We start from the raw sequence: 13861 nt of genomic DNA on the forward strand, positions 1-13861 counted from the left end.
TGGCTAGAGAAGCCTCCAATATGGACTGAGGCTCAATGTCAAGAAGACAAAGATTGTCACCACTGGGCCAATTGGCAGCATCAGGATGGAGTGTTCACAGCTTCAGTTTGCTCGGCTCCACAGTCAACACTCTTGGCACCAGCAGCCAGGAAATTAGAAAACATATTGCCATGGGAAAGTCTGCTGTTAGGGACCTCTCCAAAGTACTGAAGAGCAATGGTGTCTCTTTGGAGACTAAGGTGTGTCTGATATAGGCCATAGTCTTTGCTATCACTTGTTATGCATCAGAGAGTTGGACAATGACTAAGGAGGATAGAAGGAGAATTGATACCTTTGAGCTGTGGTGCTGGAGAAGAGTATTGAGGGTACCAGGGACTGCTAGGAAAACAAACAGATTCATCCTGGAAAGGGTCAAACCAGGCTGCTCCTTGGAGGCAAGGATTCTAAGGCTCCGTCTAACATACTTTGGACATGTTGCAAGGAGGGACAGGTCCCTGGACAGGGACATCATGCTTGGGAGGGTGGAGGGATAGCGCAGAAGGGGAAGACCCCCTATGAGGTGAATTGATTCAGTGACTGGGGTAATCGGGATGGGTGTGTCGGAGATGGTGTGATTGGCACAGGACAGAGCAGAGTTTAGGGATGTTGTACATAGGGTCACTATGAGTCGCAAGTGACTCGATGGCACATAACAACAACAACAGAGAAGATATTAAAGGCACTTTAATTTTGACATTTCCTTGACCCTGACATCCTCTCTGCCTTCCTCCCCCACCCACCCTATGGGCACATTTAAGGCGGAAATAGAAGCATGTGACATTGCAAAATCCCTCATATTTCCTGTGTCAGGTACACACATTACTAACCTTTTTGCTTCAGACATCTATGTGCAGTTTGGATGACAAAAATGGTCTAATAGTAGATGAAATTGAAAAAAAAAATCAGTCTGGGTCACTACCTCAGCAATTGCTGCTGTTGGGTGGTTCAAGTCAGTTCTGACTCCATATGAGAGTAAACTGCCGTATGGAGTTTTTAAGGCTATAATCATTATGGGGGCCGATCACCAGGGCTTTTCTCCATCAGAGCGTGAAGTGGGTTCAAACTGCTGTCCAGGTTTTAAGCAGCTGTTTAAACACTACACCAGCTGGGTGGCTTGGGGTAAAAAAACAGCTATGTGCCCTAGAATAAGTAGAACAAGTCTGAAATGGCCTGATACATATCTTCCACTTAGAGTCAACATGAGACCACTGAGGACCCAGCCTCCAGCTTTCCTCTGTCCTTCAAACAAGATCACAGTCTGGAGACCAGACACATTTGCACCTGCCTCTGGAACCTGGCTTACCATCAGATAAAAGCCAACACGTGAAAGAGGCTGGCCCGTTCGTGGGGCTTCATGGAAGACCAGATCCAACCCATTGAGGATACCCATGTGGGTATCACAGTCTTCCTCACAGACATGCTTGCAACACCCCAAGGGCCCCAGGGAGAAGGATAGCTGGTGGAGGTACACGAAGTGGCTGGGGAATGAGGCAAGTAAACAGGAATCTGCAGCAAACAGAAGTTTGCAAAGGAGGGTCTTTTTTTATTGAACCATATTGCAAATATGGCCTTTAGCTTAGAAAGGAGTACACTTTGCAACTTAACAAACCCTCAGAAAGCAGAATCAACAACTGGCTTGTAACTCAGAAATCACCCCGACTAAATAACACAGGGTGTTCAGGTTTACATGCAGTCAAAGACTCCCTGTTTAGAGCTCCCCTCTCTACAGAGATTTCAACCCTGAAGAAGGAAACTTGGAGCCTTTGGACTTGGCAGAGCCTACTGTCCCATGAGAGACACGAGGCTCACACCCAGTTAAATGCTTCCAAGTGATGACACCACTTCAGCCCCGCCCCAGTTGTTAGAATTCGTGAACTCAGCTGGGTTCCTTGAGCTTTGCTTTTCTGTTACTTGATCAAACAACAACAAAATCAAACCCAATGCCATTGAATCTATTTTGACCCAAAGTGACTCTGTAGGAAACGAAAGAACTGCCTGTGAGGTTATAAGGCTATACATTCTCATGGGAGCAGCTGGTGGGCTCAGAGTGTGGACCTTATGGTTAGCTGTGGAACGCTTTAAAAACCGTGCCACCAGAGCTGCTGTTACTTGAATCACTCACTCACTCACTCACTCACTCACTGGTGTTGAGCTGGTTCCTGTCAACTGCAATAGGAGACTGTCCTCCGCGGAGCCACCAGCACATGAACCACTGGGGATGAGCAGCTTTGGGGTTAGCAGCATAGCTTGCTACAGATTACACCACCACAGGGCTCTCACTCTTTCGGAAGAGTCTGCTTGGCATTGTCATGTGATGGCACCATGACAGTGTCTACTTAAAGTAACAGCTGGCGTGGTTTCCTGAGGGGCAGGGATGCTCCACACCAGGGCACTCATATTCACAGAGTGAAGACAGTCAGACAACAAAAAGAATACATTTTTGTAGAGTTGGAGTAAACATGCAAGTTTACAAAATCACAATTGACTGAAAGACAGAGTGCCAGCGGTGAATATCTAGAAACCAGAATTAGCAGGGATAAGTGGTAACGTCTAAGTGGAATTACACGACTGCTTAAAGGTACCCACCATTCTGTATTACAAGATGGTTCCAACATGGTTAACAGGGCAAGTTGTTGCTTTTTCTTTTTTTTTTTTTTTCTGCTAATGGGCTTGAGTAAGTCAGATAGGGAGGATTGCACAGGATGGGGCAAGATTCAGATCTGTGGTTCAGAGGGTTGCTGCAAGTCATAGTTGACTTGATGGCAACTAACAAGAACATCATAAATTGTTCTTGTATCTGTATGGATCATAACAAATTATAAGGAACATGGAAAAGAATGAGAATCCCAGAAAACCTAATTGTGTCCATACAAAACCTACACAAAGAAGCAGTTGTCTGGACAGAAAGAGGGAAGACCGCATGGTTTAAAATCAGGAAAGGTGTGCCTCAGAGTAGCACCCTCTCTCCATACCCATTCAATCTGTTGCTGTGGACCATGGTGACAGAACCAACCCACAGTGAATCCTCCAGTGGGTTTTCAGAGGCAGCAAATGACACAAGAGTTGTTTGCCAATCTTTCTCCCACAGAGCAGATGGTAGATTTGGACAGCCTATCTTTGTTTAAAAATTTATTATTAATGTCAGTGAAAATTTAGAGAGACTTTGGATTTCCATCCATTCATTGTTGCACTTTCTTCCCTCCCAACCCTCCCCCTCAGTAAGTACACTACCCTCTCGGAAAAGTAAAGAAAAATTCATTCATTGTTGTACAATCTCTCCCCCCAGGCCCACTCCACTATGCAGCCTTTACTCTGGAATCCTGTCATGACAAAAATACCTAATCACATATCCCTTTTAAACAGTTTTCTCCCTCATGTTTCAATGCAATATACATTATTGAACCCATCTTTCTCAGTCTCACGCCAACCCTGATGTCAGTCCCATTCTGCAACAGTGGCACCATGCAGTATTTGTCCTTTTGTGACTGAGATACTTCACTCAGCATAATGTCCTCCAGGGTCACCCATTTTGAATAATATTGCATGAGTTCCTTGTTTTTCAAGGCAGTGCAGGATTCCATTGTGTGAGTATACTACAGCTTCTCTATCCATTCGTTTGTTAATGGGCACTTAGATTGTTTCCAACTCCTTGCTATTGTGAACAAAGCTGCGATAAACATGGGTGTGCATACATCTACTTCAATGTCAGTTATGGTCTCTTTTGGGGTATATTCCCTGTAGTGGAATTGCTGGGTCAAGTGGGATCTCTATTTGCAACTTTTTGAGAAAGCACCATACCGCCTTCCACAGTGGTTGCACCGAACTGAAGCCTTTGAATTGGGGTGTTGGAGAAGAGGAACGAGCCCATGGACTGCCAAAAGAACAAACAAGTCTGTTATGGAGGAAGGGCAGCCAAGGTGCACCCTGTAGGTAAGGACAGCGAAACTTCATCTCACATACTTTGGATGTTGTCAGGAAGGATCAGTCCTTGGAAGAAAACATCACGCTGGGAAAGGTGGAGATACAGAGAAAGAAAGGAAGACCCTCAACTAGATCACTGATACAGTGATTATAGCAATGGGCTCAAGCATGAAGGAGATGATGCAGATGGTGTAGGATGGGCCAACTTTCAGGTCTGCTGTTCACAGGTTTCTATGAGTTGTAGTTTATGAGTAAACCAGATGGCACCTAACAACAAAATACAAAATTCTAGTGTGATGCTTACAGATTTACAGGTGAATCTTATATACTTCTCAGCCGATTCTTAGATATATACATAAGGTTTATAGTGTACCCTGTTAAAATCAAGATTCTGATTCAGTATAGCTGAAGCAAAAATGCAAATTTTCAGCAGGAGATTGGCTCTGAAGAGCCAGTTTGAAGTCCTGGGGGGATCAGTGTATTCTCCTACAACATCCTTTGTGCCGTCAGGTCTCTGTTCCCTCCACCTTGGCACAAGCTCTCCTTCCATCAAGGCCTGAGCTTGATGTGTAATATCTATAAAGTGTGAACTCCTGCTGGGAGTGACAAAGGCTTCTCACCTCCCATCCCAGTTCTTCCCCAACACCTATCTGGAGAGCATTTGCTGAATAAATAATCCTGGCACAGAGGATGCTGACTTCAATCAGTGCGGTTTCCTTGAACCTGGATGGCAGCTGGTGTCTGCTTGCTGTTCCAAGTGTGGTTTACAGACCAGCAGTCACGGCAGCAGCTGAGAGCTTGTCAGACATACGGATTCTTAGATCCACGAAAATGGGATGTGTGCTTTAATCAAGTCGTCTCATGAAGCATGCACTTTAAGTTTGAGAATTACTATCTATAGCTTGATCCAAATAACAGTGTTTTCAAATTGTGTCTTGTGCATCTGAAAGTTGGTACAATGAAAAAGGATGACGGGAGAATCGATGCCTTTGAATTGTGGTGTTGGTGAAGAGTGCTGAATATCCCTTGGACTGTCCAGAGAACAAACAAATCTGTCACGGAGAAAGTGCAACCAGGCTGCTCCTTAAGAGTTAAGGATGGTGTGACTTCATCTCACAAACAGAGGGCATGATGGCAGGAGGGATCACTCCTCAGAAAAGGATATCATATTCAGAAAAGTGGAGGGTCAGAGAAAGACCCTCGGAGAGATGGACTGACACAGTGACTGTAACAATGCACTACAGCATGCCAGAGACGGTGAGGACAGCACAAGGTTTAGGTCTGTTGTTCACAGGGTCGCTGAGCTGGAGTCACCTTGAGGACATCTGTCAACAACAACACAGCAGTGCTGCAGGAACACAAAGAGAGAGATCTCACTCAGAAGGCTCATGAGCACGGACGGCGCAGGGTCTGTGCCTGTTAAATCTTTGGGTCTGGGTACAGATTCTAGGCGCATGATGGACAATGCAATGAATTCAAACTGGGGTCATCTGAAAGGAGCACCAGTGAGGAGAGGAAAGAGCTTTCCTCAGAAAAGGGATGAAGGTGTAATCACAGAAACGTAGAGAAGTTAACAGTTGAGACTCGGGGAAGAGCCATCAGCTTGTGGTGCTTCACCTCTGCCCTTTTGTGCTTGGCTAGGAAACGAAAGCTTCCGTGAACACGGCCACAAGGCTCTGCTCATTTGGCTGCACGGGGTCCCGATGATGTAGGCCAATCCCACCAAGCACGTGGATGAAGAGCTGGGATGCGCAGGCTTCCCAGAACTAGCTGGTGGGTTATTTTTCGTTGGGTCTTTGTTTTTTTTTTTACATAAACTACCCATCTACCCCTTCCTTAAAACGGCAAGGGGTGTTTGACAGATACAATAGTAACTGTGAGCAACAGCAGTACCCTCCTGGTTTTAGCCAGGGCTTACACAGGATCTGAAGCCATGAGCAGGGATGTCAGCAGGTTCATTAGTCAGTGATCTCATGATGTTGTGTTGCTACATGCCATCAAATCAGAAATGACTCACAGCTGACTACTCAGTGGGTTTTCAGAAGCTATAAATCACATGGAAAGAGAGGAACCAGCTTTCTCCCATATGGCAGTTACTGGATTCCAACTGCCTGCCTTTGGGTCGGCATATAATACTGGTCACATTATACTATGGTACCAGCAGTCAGGAGACATATTGCACTGGGCAAGTCTGCAGTCAGAGACCTCTTTAAATTATTGAGGAGCAGTATTATCAGTTTGGGGACTAAAGTGCATGTAATTCAGGCCATGGACTTTTTCAGTCACTTCCTATGTTGCTGAGAGATGGGCAATGAATAAGGATGGCAGAAGATGAACTGATGCCTTTGAACTGTGGTGTTGGAGAAGAGTACTGAATATCCTATGGGCTGCCAAAAGAACAAACAGATATGTCTTAGAGAAGGTGCAACCAGAGGGCTTCTTGGAGGCAAAGATGACGAAACTTCGTCTCACATACTTTGGGCAGAGGTTATTTCTTGGACAGAAACATGATGCTTGGGATGGGATGGTGAAGGAGAGGAAGACCCTCAACCACGTGGACTGATACAGTGACTGCAGCAATGAGCTAGTTGATGTCAGAGATTGTGAAGATGATACAGGATAGGACAGAGTTCAGATCTATTGGTCACAGATTGCTATGAGTCTATGGCACTTAATAATGATAACATATAGCCTGGCAGATAGTTTGGCCCCCTACAGACCATTAGAGGAAACACAGGCATATTTTTGTTTAAGGTGTAAGACTGGGCCAGGAACTCTAAAGGTTTGCATACATTTATAGGAATGGTCTCACAAGAACTATCTTGCTCAGAATGCCACCATGTCCCTCTAAGGGAACTCTGTGGTTAATGTACTTGAAAATGTGCTCCCACTAGTCTGAGGGGAAGGGGCAGATTGACTATTACTTTGCTAGCTGAGGTAATTGCCCAAACCTATTCTCCTAAGAGCTATATTGTCAAGGTACTTTGAAACATCAATAGATATCAGGTGGAATTTTAACTCTCATTTAACAATTATCATTCAGGCAACATATAGGGGCATCTTCCACTATTTTCACCAGTCCCTAAAGCTCAAGTTTCACCTAAAGCTGCTAATCTAAATACACAGCTCAGCCCACTGATGCGCCATTGTTTCAAGCAGCGGTTGGCACAAGAAGTGTATAGTTGAAACCTACCCCTACAACATTATCCTCCTAACACTGGGGTTGCTCTCTCAACTTCTTCTTTGCTATACAGAGGACACAGGGAAGACTAAGAGGCAATCCACTGATGTGGTGAAGGGAATGCACTAGGGCAAGACGGTGTGGGTTCATGCCTGACCGCAGCTGACCGACTGTGTGGGCAAGTGATGGGCCCTTATTATGCCACTATTAATATTTACAATCTAGGGAAGGAATGACAGTGTCTACTCCAAGGGGCTGTTGTGGGATTAAATAAGTAACAATGCCTGGAACATAGAATTTAATAAACACTAGCTACTGACAATGGTAATAATAAAAAATAAGGATAATAATAGAATTGATGAGGTTATCAAATTGTGGTATTGATAAAGATTATTGATGAACTGTCAGAAGAACAAAGAAGTACAGCCAGAATGCTCCTTAGAAGGGAGGGGGGTGAGACTCCGTCTCCCACTCGATGGGCATGTTATCAGGAGCAGCCAGTCCCTGGAGAGGGATAGCAGGCTGGAAAAGCTCGAGGATCAATGAAAGAGAGGAAGACCCTTAGTGGGACAGAAGCGCACAGTAGCTCCGACAATGGACTTCAACACAGCTGAGGCCATGAGGCTGGTGCAGGACTGGGCAGGCTGTTGAGCTGTTGTACACTGGCATACTATGAGTTGGAGCCAACGTCATGGCACTTAACAACAATCCTGAATGCTGTCTTTATTTTTTTTTCTTTCCAGAAAAGATCTGCCAATTCAAAAGTGACACCGACTCAAGCTCTAAGAAATGTGCAGTTTCATAAATGCCTACAGAGAAACTTTATTTAAATGGTTATCCATTCAGCACTATGTTCTTTCTTTTGATGGCTTAATGTTCTACCAGAAGTAATATTGATTTTCCTCTCAAAGATGACAGATCTTCTAGTAGATGAAAAAACAAAATATTTTCCATCCATTGAAATGAAAAGCTAAGTATTTTTGGTTTTGCTTATTAAGGCAAGTTGCACATGATTTTCCCATTTTTATCATTTGACATAACTTAAGTAAGAACATAATCCAGGAGCATTTTTTAAAAAACCGACAACACAACAAAACCCACAACAATGTCACAGTCGCAGCAGGCAGCAGGATAGCATATGGAAACCCAAGAAGTGTGTAGGACAGATGAGGGTTTCTCACTTCATAGCTGTGAGAATTCAGGCACGTTAACTCCTCAGTTCTTTGGTTTAATTTCTCCAAAAGTGGGGCAAGAATACCACAGGGCTGGAATGAGGAAGTTGACAATGTGTGAAATGCCTAATCTCATACGTCTAGTGTTGAATTCAGTAACTATTAGTTACTTCTCTTCGGTAGCAACACTTGGGTTTGGGAACTTATATTCATTGTGCTCTGGTGGCACAGTGTGTAGTCCACTGGAAACTGTGAGGGAGAAAGATGGGCAGTCCCCTCTTGCCAGGTCTTGGAGTTGTGGAAAACCAACAGAAGGTTTGTTATGAGTCGGAATCAACTTTACAGTAGTGGGTTTTTGGTAGCTGGCCTTAGGAACAATGGTGCTGCTTTGTTCTTTAAATCTAAGGAGCATGGCTAAGGCACTTGGCTAATAAAAAGGTTAGTGGTTTGAACCAGCTGCTTCAAGGATGAAAGATGTGTAATCTATTTCTGAAGAGATTTATAGCCTTAGAAAATGAGAAACTCTTGTAATCTGAGAAAGCTATGGAATATATGTGAAAAGTGAGCATCAGTTTGTATCAATTTAAGTGCAACTACTCCTAACTTAAGGCTCTCCGGTCTCAAATTTTGATTGCTGTTGAGCTGGAGCTGACTCACAGCAGATCTTCCAGGAGGTGTTTCTAGGCTGTAGAGGGAGGCAACTGCCCATCTTTCTCCTGTGGAGCAGCTGGTGGATTAGAAGTGCCTGCCGTTGGGTTAGCAGCGCAGTGTTTTATCCACTAGGCCACCAGGGCACCCTCTGTGAAATAGGGGAGATTTGATTTTTGTTTTATACATTAGAAACCTGAGATTCATTTAAATTAAGAATTTGGTTCAGGGTAACACAATGAGTCAGCAATAAAGCCACTGTAAGCCAGTTGACGCTTGTCTAAATCACACTTGCCCAGATGGTTTCTTCCTACTGCTCAGCTGCTGAAGAACTTCCACCCCTGCCTGAAGGGTTTGCTGGGTTGCCTAGGGCAACGCCAACACAGGACAAAGCTGGGATGGGCAGAGACAAGGAACAATGGTTGTCTTACAGTGCAGTGTATTGAAGAAGGTGAGAAAAAAACCACCAGAAGTAGGATCTTTCGAACAGGAAATTTCTTGATGTTTCTATAACTCTACTTTTATGCTTTATTGTTGTGTACCATCCAGTAGGAATTGACCTATAGCTGACCCTCTGGCAGGCTTTAAGAGGCAGTTAATCCCATGAGATTTCCCATCCTTCTCCTGTAGCTAGTGGCCTTGAACCATGTGCCTTTGGGAATGCAGCACAGCTTCTTGCCACTCAGCCACCAGAGTTCCTTTTTTATGCTATTATAAAAATAATTTTTCTCTTGATATTAAAAAGCACGCATGTTACCATTTCCTTGCTATTTTAACCGGTTTGAGTACTGGGAAGATAAAAGACTGATATATTGAAGCCACAAAGAACTCATTATTTCTCTTCACCTTTATCTTTATAAGAAAGCCAAGCAACAACAACAAAAAACCCCTTTCATTTTTATTAGTTTTAGTATATTTTTTAATCAAAGTTCTTTCCAAAGTTTCATGTCAAACACTTCACTGTAACATTGGAAATGATACCGTTTTGGAGATAATGTAGAGAAAATAAGATTTATATACTTTACTGGTCAGCCACAGCCTGAACACATTAAGAAAAACTCATTAAGTCCAGTTTTTCTTTTAATTTAAAAACTTTTACTTAATTGCTTAAATTAAAAAAATAACATTAAAATAATTCCTACATATAGTTACAAAGGATGGTATGGCTTGAAAAAGTCTCTTGTAATTTTGAAAAGACAAACATGATGTATACACAGCGATCTAAAAATATGGAAAAGTTTTAAACTAAAGACTTGGAATCCTTGGTTAAGCCAGAGGAATGAAAAGTCCTCACTATAAGCATGTTCACTTCAGTCAACCACTTTTATGGAATGAATACTTGCGAGAGACGGGGTGTGAGTTGGTCTGGGTCCCAGAGACCTGGAAGCTGAAGTACTATTTTCTGGATGGATGGTTCGGGGATACTTTGCTGCAGTGGCCTGAGGAATGGTTTGCTGAAAAAAGAGAAACATTTGATTTATAATTCCACAAAATTATTTCTATTATGTGTCATTTCATCTATAACCTAACCAATAACCAGTTGTTAAGCACCCAGGAGAAATAATCAATGAGGTGGATAAAGTAGCCATCCAGACATGATGTGATCTTTTTCCTGATGGCACCCACATGTAGAGGACCATAAAGAGTCCTAGGAGTCATTCCTCAATGAGGAACCCAGCAAGATCTTGATGCTATATATAAAAAGGGAGTGTGCGGTGTCAGGAGGAGTTAGCCCCGAGCAGCCTCCATTTCGTTCAACTTTCTCCTCTCTGTAAGTGACTGGTGGACAATTCTGAGCAACACAGTGAAGTCCTGAGAAGTCAGTCTGATCCTTCCTTCATTCTGGAGTAAAAAAACATAGGCCTTATATTCCACTCCGTTTCCCAGAAGAGTTATTATTAACAACTTAAATCTGACTGCATCTTCTATAGAAAATGCAAAAAGTTTTCCCAGAAGCTAGGAGCCCTCTAATATGGACCACAAGTCTATAAACTTAACAAGTGAATGTTTGAAACATATTGAGGAGAGATTATATATTCCTCCTCAGAGCTCAGTAGTACATCTTCCAATGTGGGCACTAAAGTCTGGGTGCATTTTAATGTTAACGTGTGCTTTCTTACCAAGGACAAAGCTTTAATGTTTTCAGTTAATGCCATTGACTAGTACATAGAGATTTCTTTCTATTAGGGGTTTTTTCAGAAAAAAAATCTTTAAAATATCTGAAGCAAAATCATACATATTTGATAAAACATATTTGCTATGTATTTTAAAAACTTGAAGATAAAGCTTTTGTTTACAAAAGGAATTAAACTTCTAAAAATCAAAAAAGTCTTATGTCAGATTCTACTTTCTAACTAATAGAACTACCCTCTAGAGAAATAAGAGTTTTTGTAAATCATTTGTATAATGTTTCTTTGCACATAAATAACAGGAAAACCATTTCAAATGGGTGATACTCTTTCAATTGGTATAAAATTTTAGTTTCCAACCACTTAAATGAACCGTACTAAAGCATTATTTCTCCCTGGGGAGAAATGGCAAGAGGAAACGTAGAAACAGAGTTAGCATTGGTATTAAATACAGAGATGACGAAGTCGTGCTGGCAGCAAGCAATTGTCCAGCAGGTGGAGCTAAAGCTTCACAAATTAGACAGTAACTTTGAGGTAGTTCTGGGTCTCAATTTTTTGCATAAAGTTTGAAGAAGAAAAAACAAAAGGACAGAGGTTTACCACTGTGCCCATCACATAATCAGATTTAGGTGACACTATATGCAGTTTTCGGCTATCCAACACATCAATTACGAGAGAAGTACTGCATACACCGAATAAGCAGAAGGGTGGAGGGAGGGGGTGCAAAGCGCGTGGCAGAAGGTGTCTCAGTTGACCCCGTACCATGCAGGTACACGCAGATGGCAGTTACAGAAGTAAAATACTCTTCAATTGTAAATGTCTTGATTTTTCTTCTGTTAGGGATGAATTGCTACTGTTATTACAAAACCAAATCTGCTTAAATGAAAAATAAAATATGCTCACGTCCTCTTTAACCTCAAAGTCCCTTTATAAATAATCACACATATTATAGAGAAATAATCTATGGGCTTAAGGAGCTGTGCAACTGACTTCTGACTGGTCTTCATGCCTCCATCTCTGGTTTTCTACTTCATTATGTTATACTTTACCTGATACACAATTAAATAGTCAATCCAGTTTCACAGCCCAGAAAGAAAAGGATTAAGAATCCATACGTACTTTTCTTGTGTAACTCTGATTATACTCCCACATTGAAAAGGCCCCTTTCCCGCCTCCTGCCTGTGGTTCCTGCCTCCATTTGTCCTATCTTTTCCATTCCAGCCTTCTGAGCTTTATTCTGGATCTGCCCTTTTGGTCTTGTATGGCTGACTGTTCTTTTATCACTCTTATTACAGAAGAGAAATTAAGGTCTAAATATTTTATTTGATCTGTGTATAATCAATATGTAGTAAGATTTGGATACTAAACTCAGGTTTTCCAGGAAAAGATATTGCTGCAAATTCCACGCACCTTCCTTATATACATGAATTTATTGCCAGCATAATTTTTTTTAACTAAAACTACACTAACAATTGTTCGGAGAGAAGGAGAAGGCTTACGAAAACCCCAAAATAAAGGATCAAAAATGAAAAAGTAGAAAAGAGTTTCCTCAACTCAAATATCTGCTCCACAAATATCACTTTTTCGGTATCTTTTTAAATGAAATAAGAAATTATTTGCACGCTTTGGCCACTGACACTCTGGTTTACTTTTGTATTTACTAAATTTGATATTGGAAGAAGCAATGTTTCCAAGATTAATTTTTGAGCAGAGGAAAGGTAGACTTAAAGCAGATTTGAGAAGTATAAATGCATAAAAGCTGTAACAGTGAAAGGCACATTGAGTACTAGAAATCATGAGTTTTGGCATCTTTTCGTCCTGCCAACAAGCCATTTTTGCAGGTTTTTTTTTTCCTGTAAACCCTCAGGAAGAATGAGTTTTTGACAAAAGGTCAAATGTGGACTCACCACTGTGACCGGATGATGCTTTTCCACAACAACTGAGCTCATGGGAGGAGAAACTCCCATTATGGCTAGGCCACTACTAATTCTATTTTTTGAAGCAAAATCACATCTTCCTGTGACCCGAGCTGTAATAGTTCTTCCAGCTTTCTGCTGTGCAGATGTCACAACTCTCGGCACAAACTGAAAAACAAAACAGAGATACCCCTGAATAGAAAATCCACCACACAACTTAGAGGATTTGTTTCTGAAACTTAGGATGAGAAGAACTGTATATTGAACCAACTTTAAAGTGAAAAAAAAGAGAAAATTTTATAAATAAACAAAATTCCTCCAAACATAAGACCAAATACCTTAACATGCCTTAATCTCCATATAATAACGATTTCATAGGATTTATCATTTTCTTTTTTTTAAACTTTGTTATTTTGAAAAAACTTATAGATTCAAAGGGTGTGGTCAGATCCTGTGTATTCATCATCCAGTTTCCTACAATGATTACATCTTACAGAGTTTAATCCCTGTGTACAGATCTACAGCATTTTGTCATGTGTAGATTCAAGCACCTACCACTGGAATCAAATATATTACCCTCTCTATTTCTCAAGGTACAGGTTTTATTTTTTGTATGCTGGAACCTGGAAATGAAGGGTACATGTTTTAAAAGGCAATTTTGCTATTAAGTGATTTCTATAATTAAGAAACAACCTGCTTTGGATATCTGTGATATTTTTATTCTTATTAAGTATTTCATTTTTAAAAATGTATGTTCAGAGTGTAAAATGGTGCAACCCCTGTGGAAAGCAGTATGGCGCTTTCTCAAAAAGTTGCAAATAGAGATACCATTTGACCCAGCAATTCCACTACTGG

The 13861-nt window shown here is 41.7% G+C and overlaps 2 protein-coding genes across 2 annotated transcripts in view; one reads left to right on the forward strand and one right to left on the reverse strand.

The window, feature by feature from the left end:
• The window catches only part of ANKDD1B (ankyrin repeat and death domain containing 1B), a 122420-nt gene extending 114474 nt beyond the window's left edge, over positions 1–7946 (forward strand). Inside the window, 3 exon segments of the mRNA XM_006903786.1 lie at positions 1232–1433; positions 5602–5733; positions 7885–7946. Of these exon segments, the coding sequence (XP_006903848.1) occupies positions 1232–1433; positions 5602–5733; positions 7885–7946 (396 nt within the window).
• Positions 7947–10271: 2325 nt separating this feature from the next.
• Positions 10272–13861, reverse strand: part of POC5 (POC5 centriolar protein) — a gene marked incomplete at its 5' end in the record, with an annotated part of 72484 nt that continues 68894 nt past the window's right edge. Inside the window, 2 exons of the mRNA XM_006901434.1 lie at positions 10272–10415; positions 12998–13174. Coding sequence (XP_006901496.1) covers positions 10272–10415; positions 12998–13174 — 321 coding nt within the window. The remainder of the gene's footprint in view (positions 10416–12997; positions 13175–13861) is intronic.

The sequence above is a fragment of the Elephantulus edwardii genome, unplaced genomic scaffold (genome assembly GCF_000299155.1).
Source record: "Elephantulus edwardii isolate Elephantulus edwardi_28Jun2011 unplaced genomic scaffold, EleEdw1.0 scaffold00326, whole genome shotgun sequence".
NCBI lineage: Eukaryota > Metazoa > Chordata > Mammalia > Macroscelidea > Macroscelididae > Elephantulus > Elephantulus edwardii.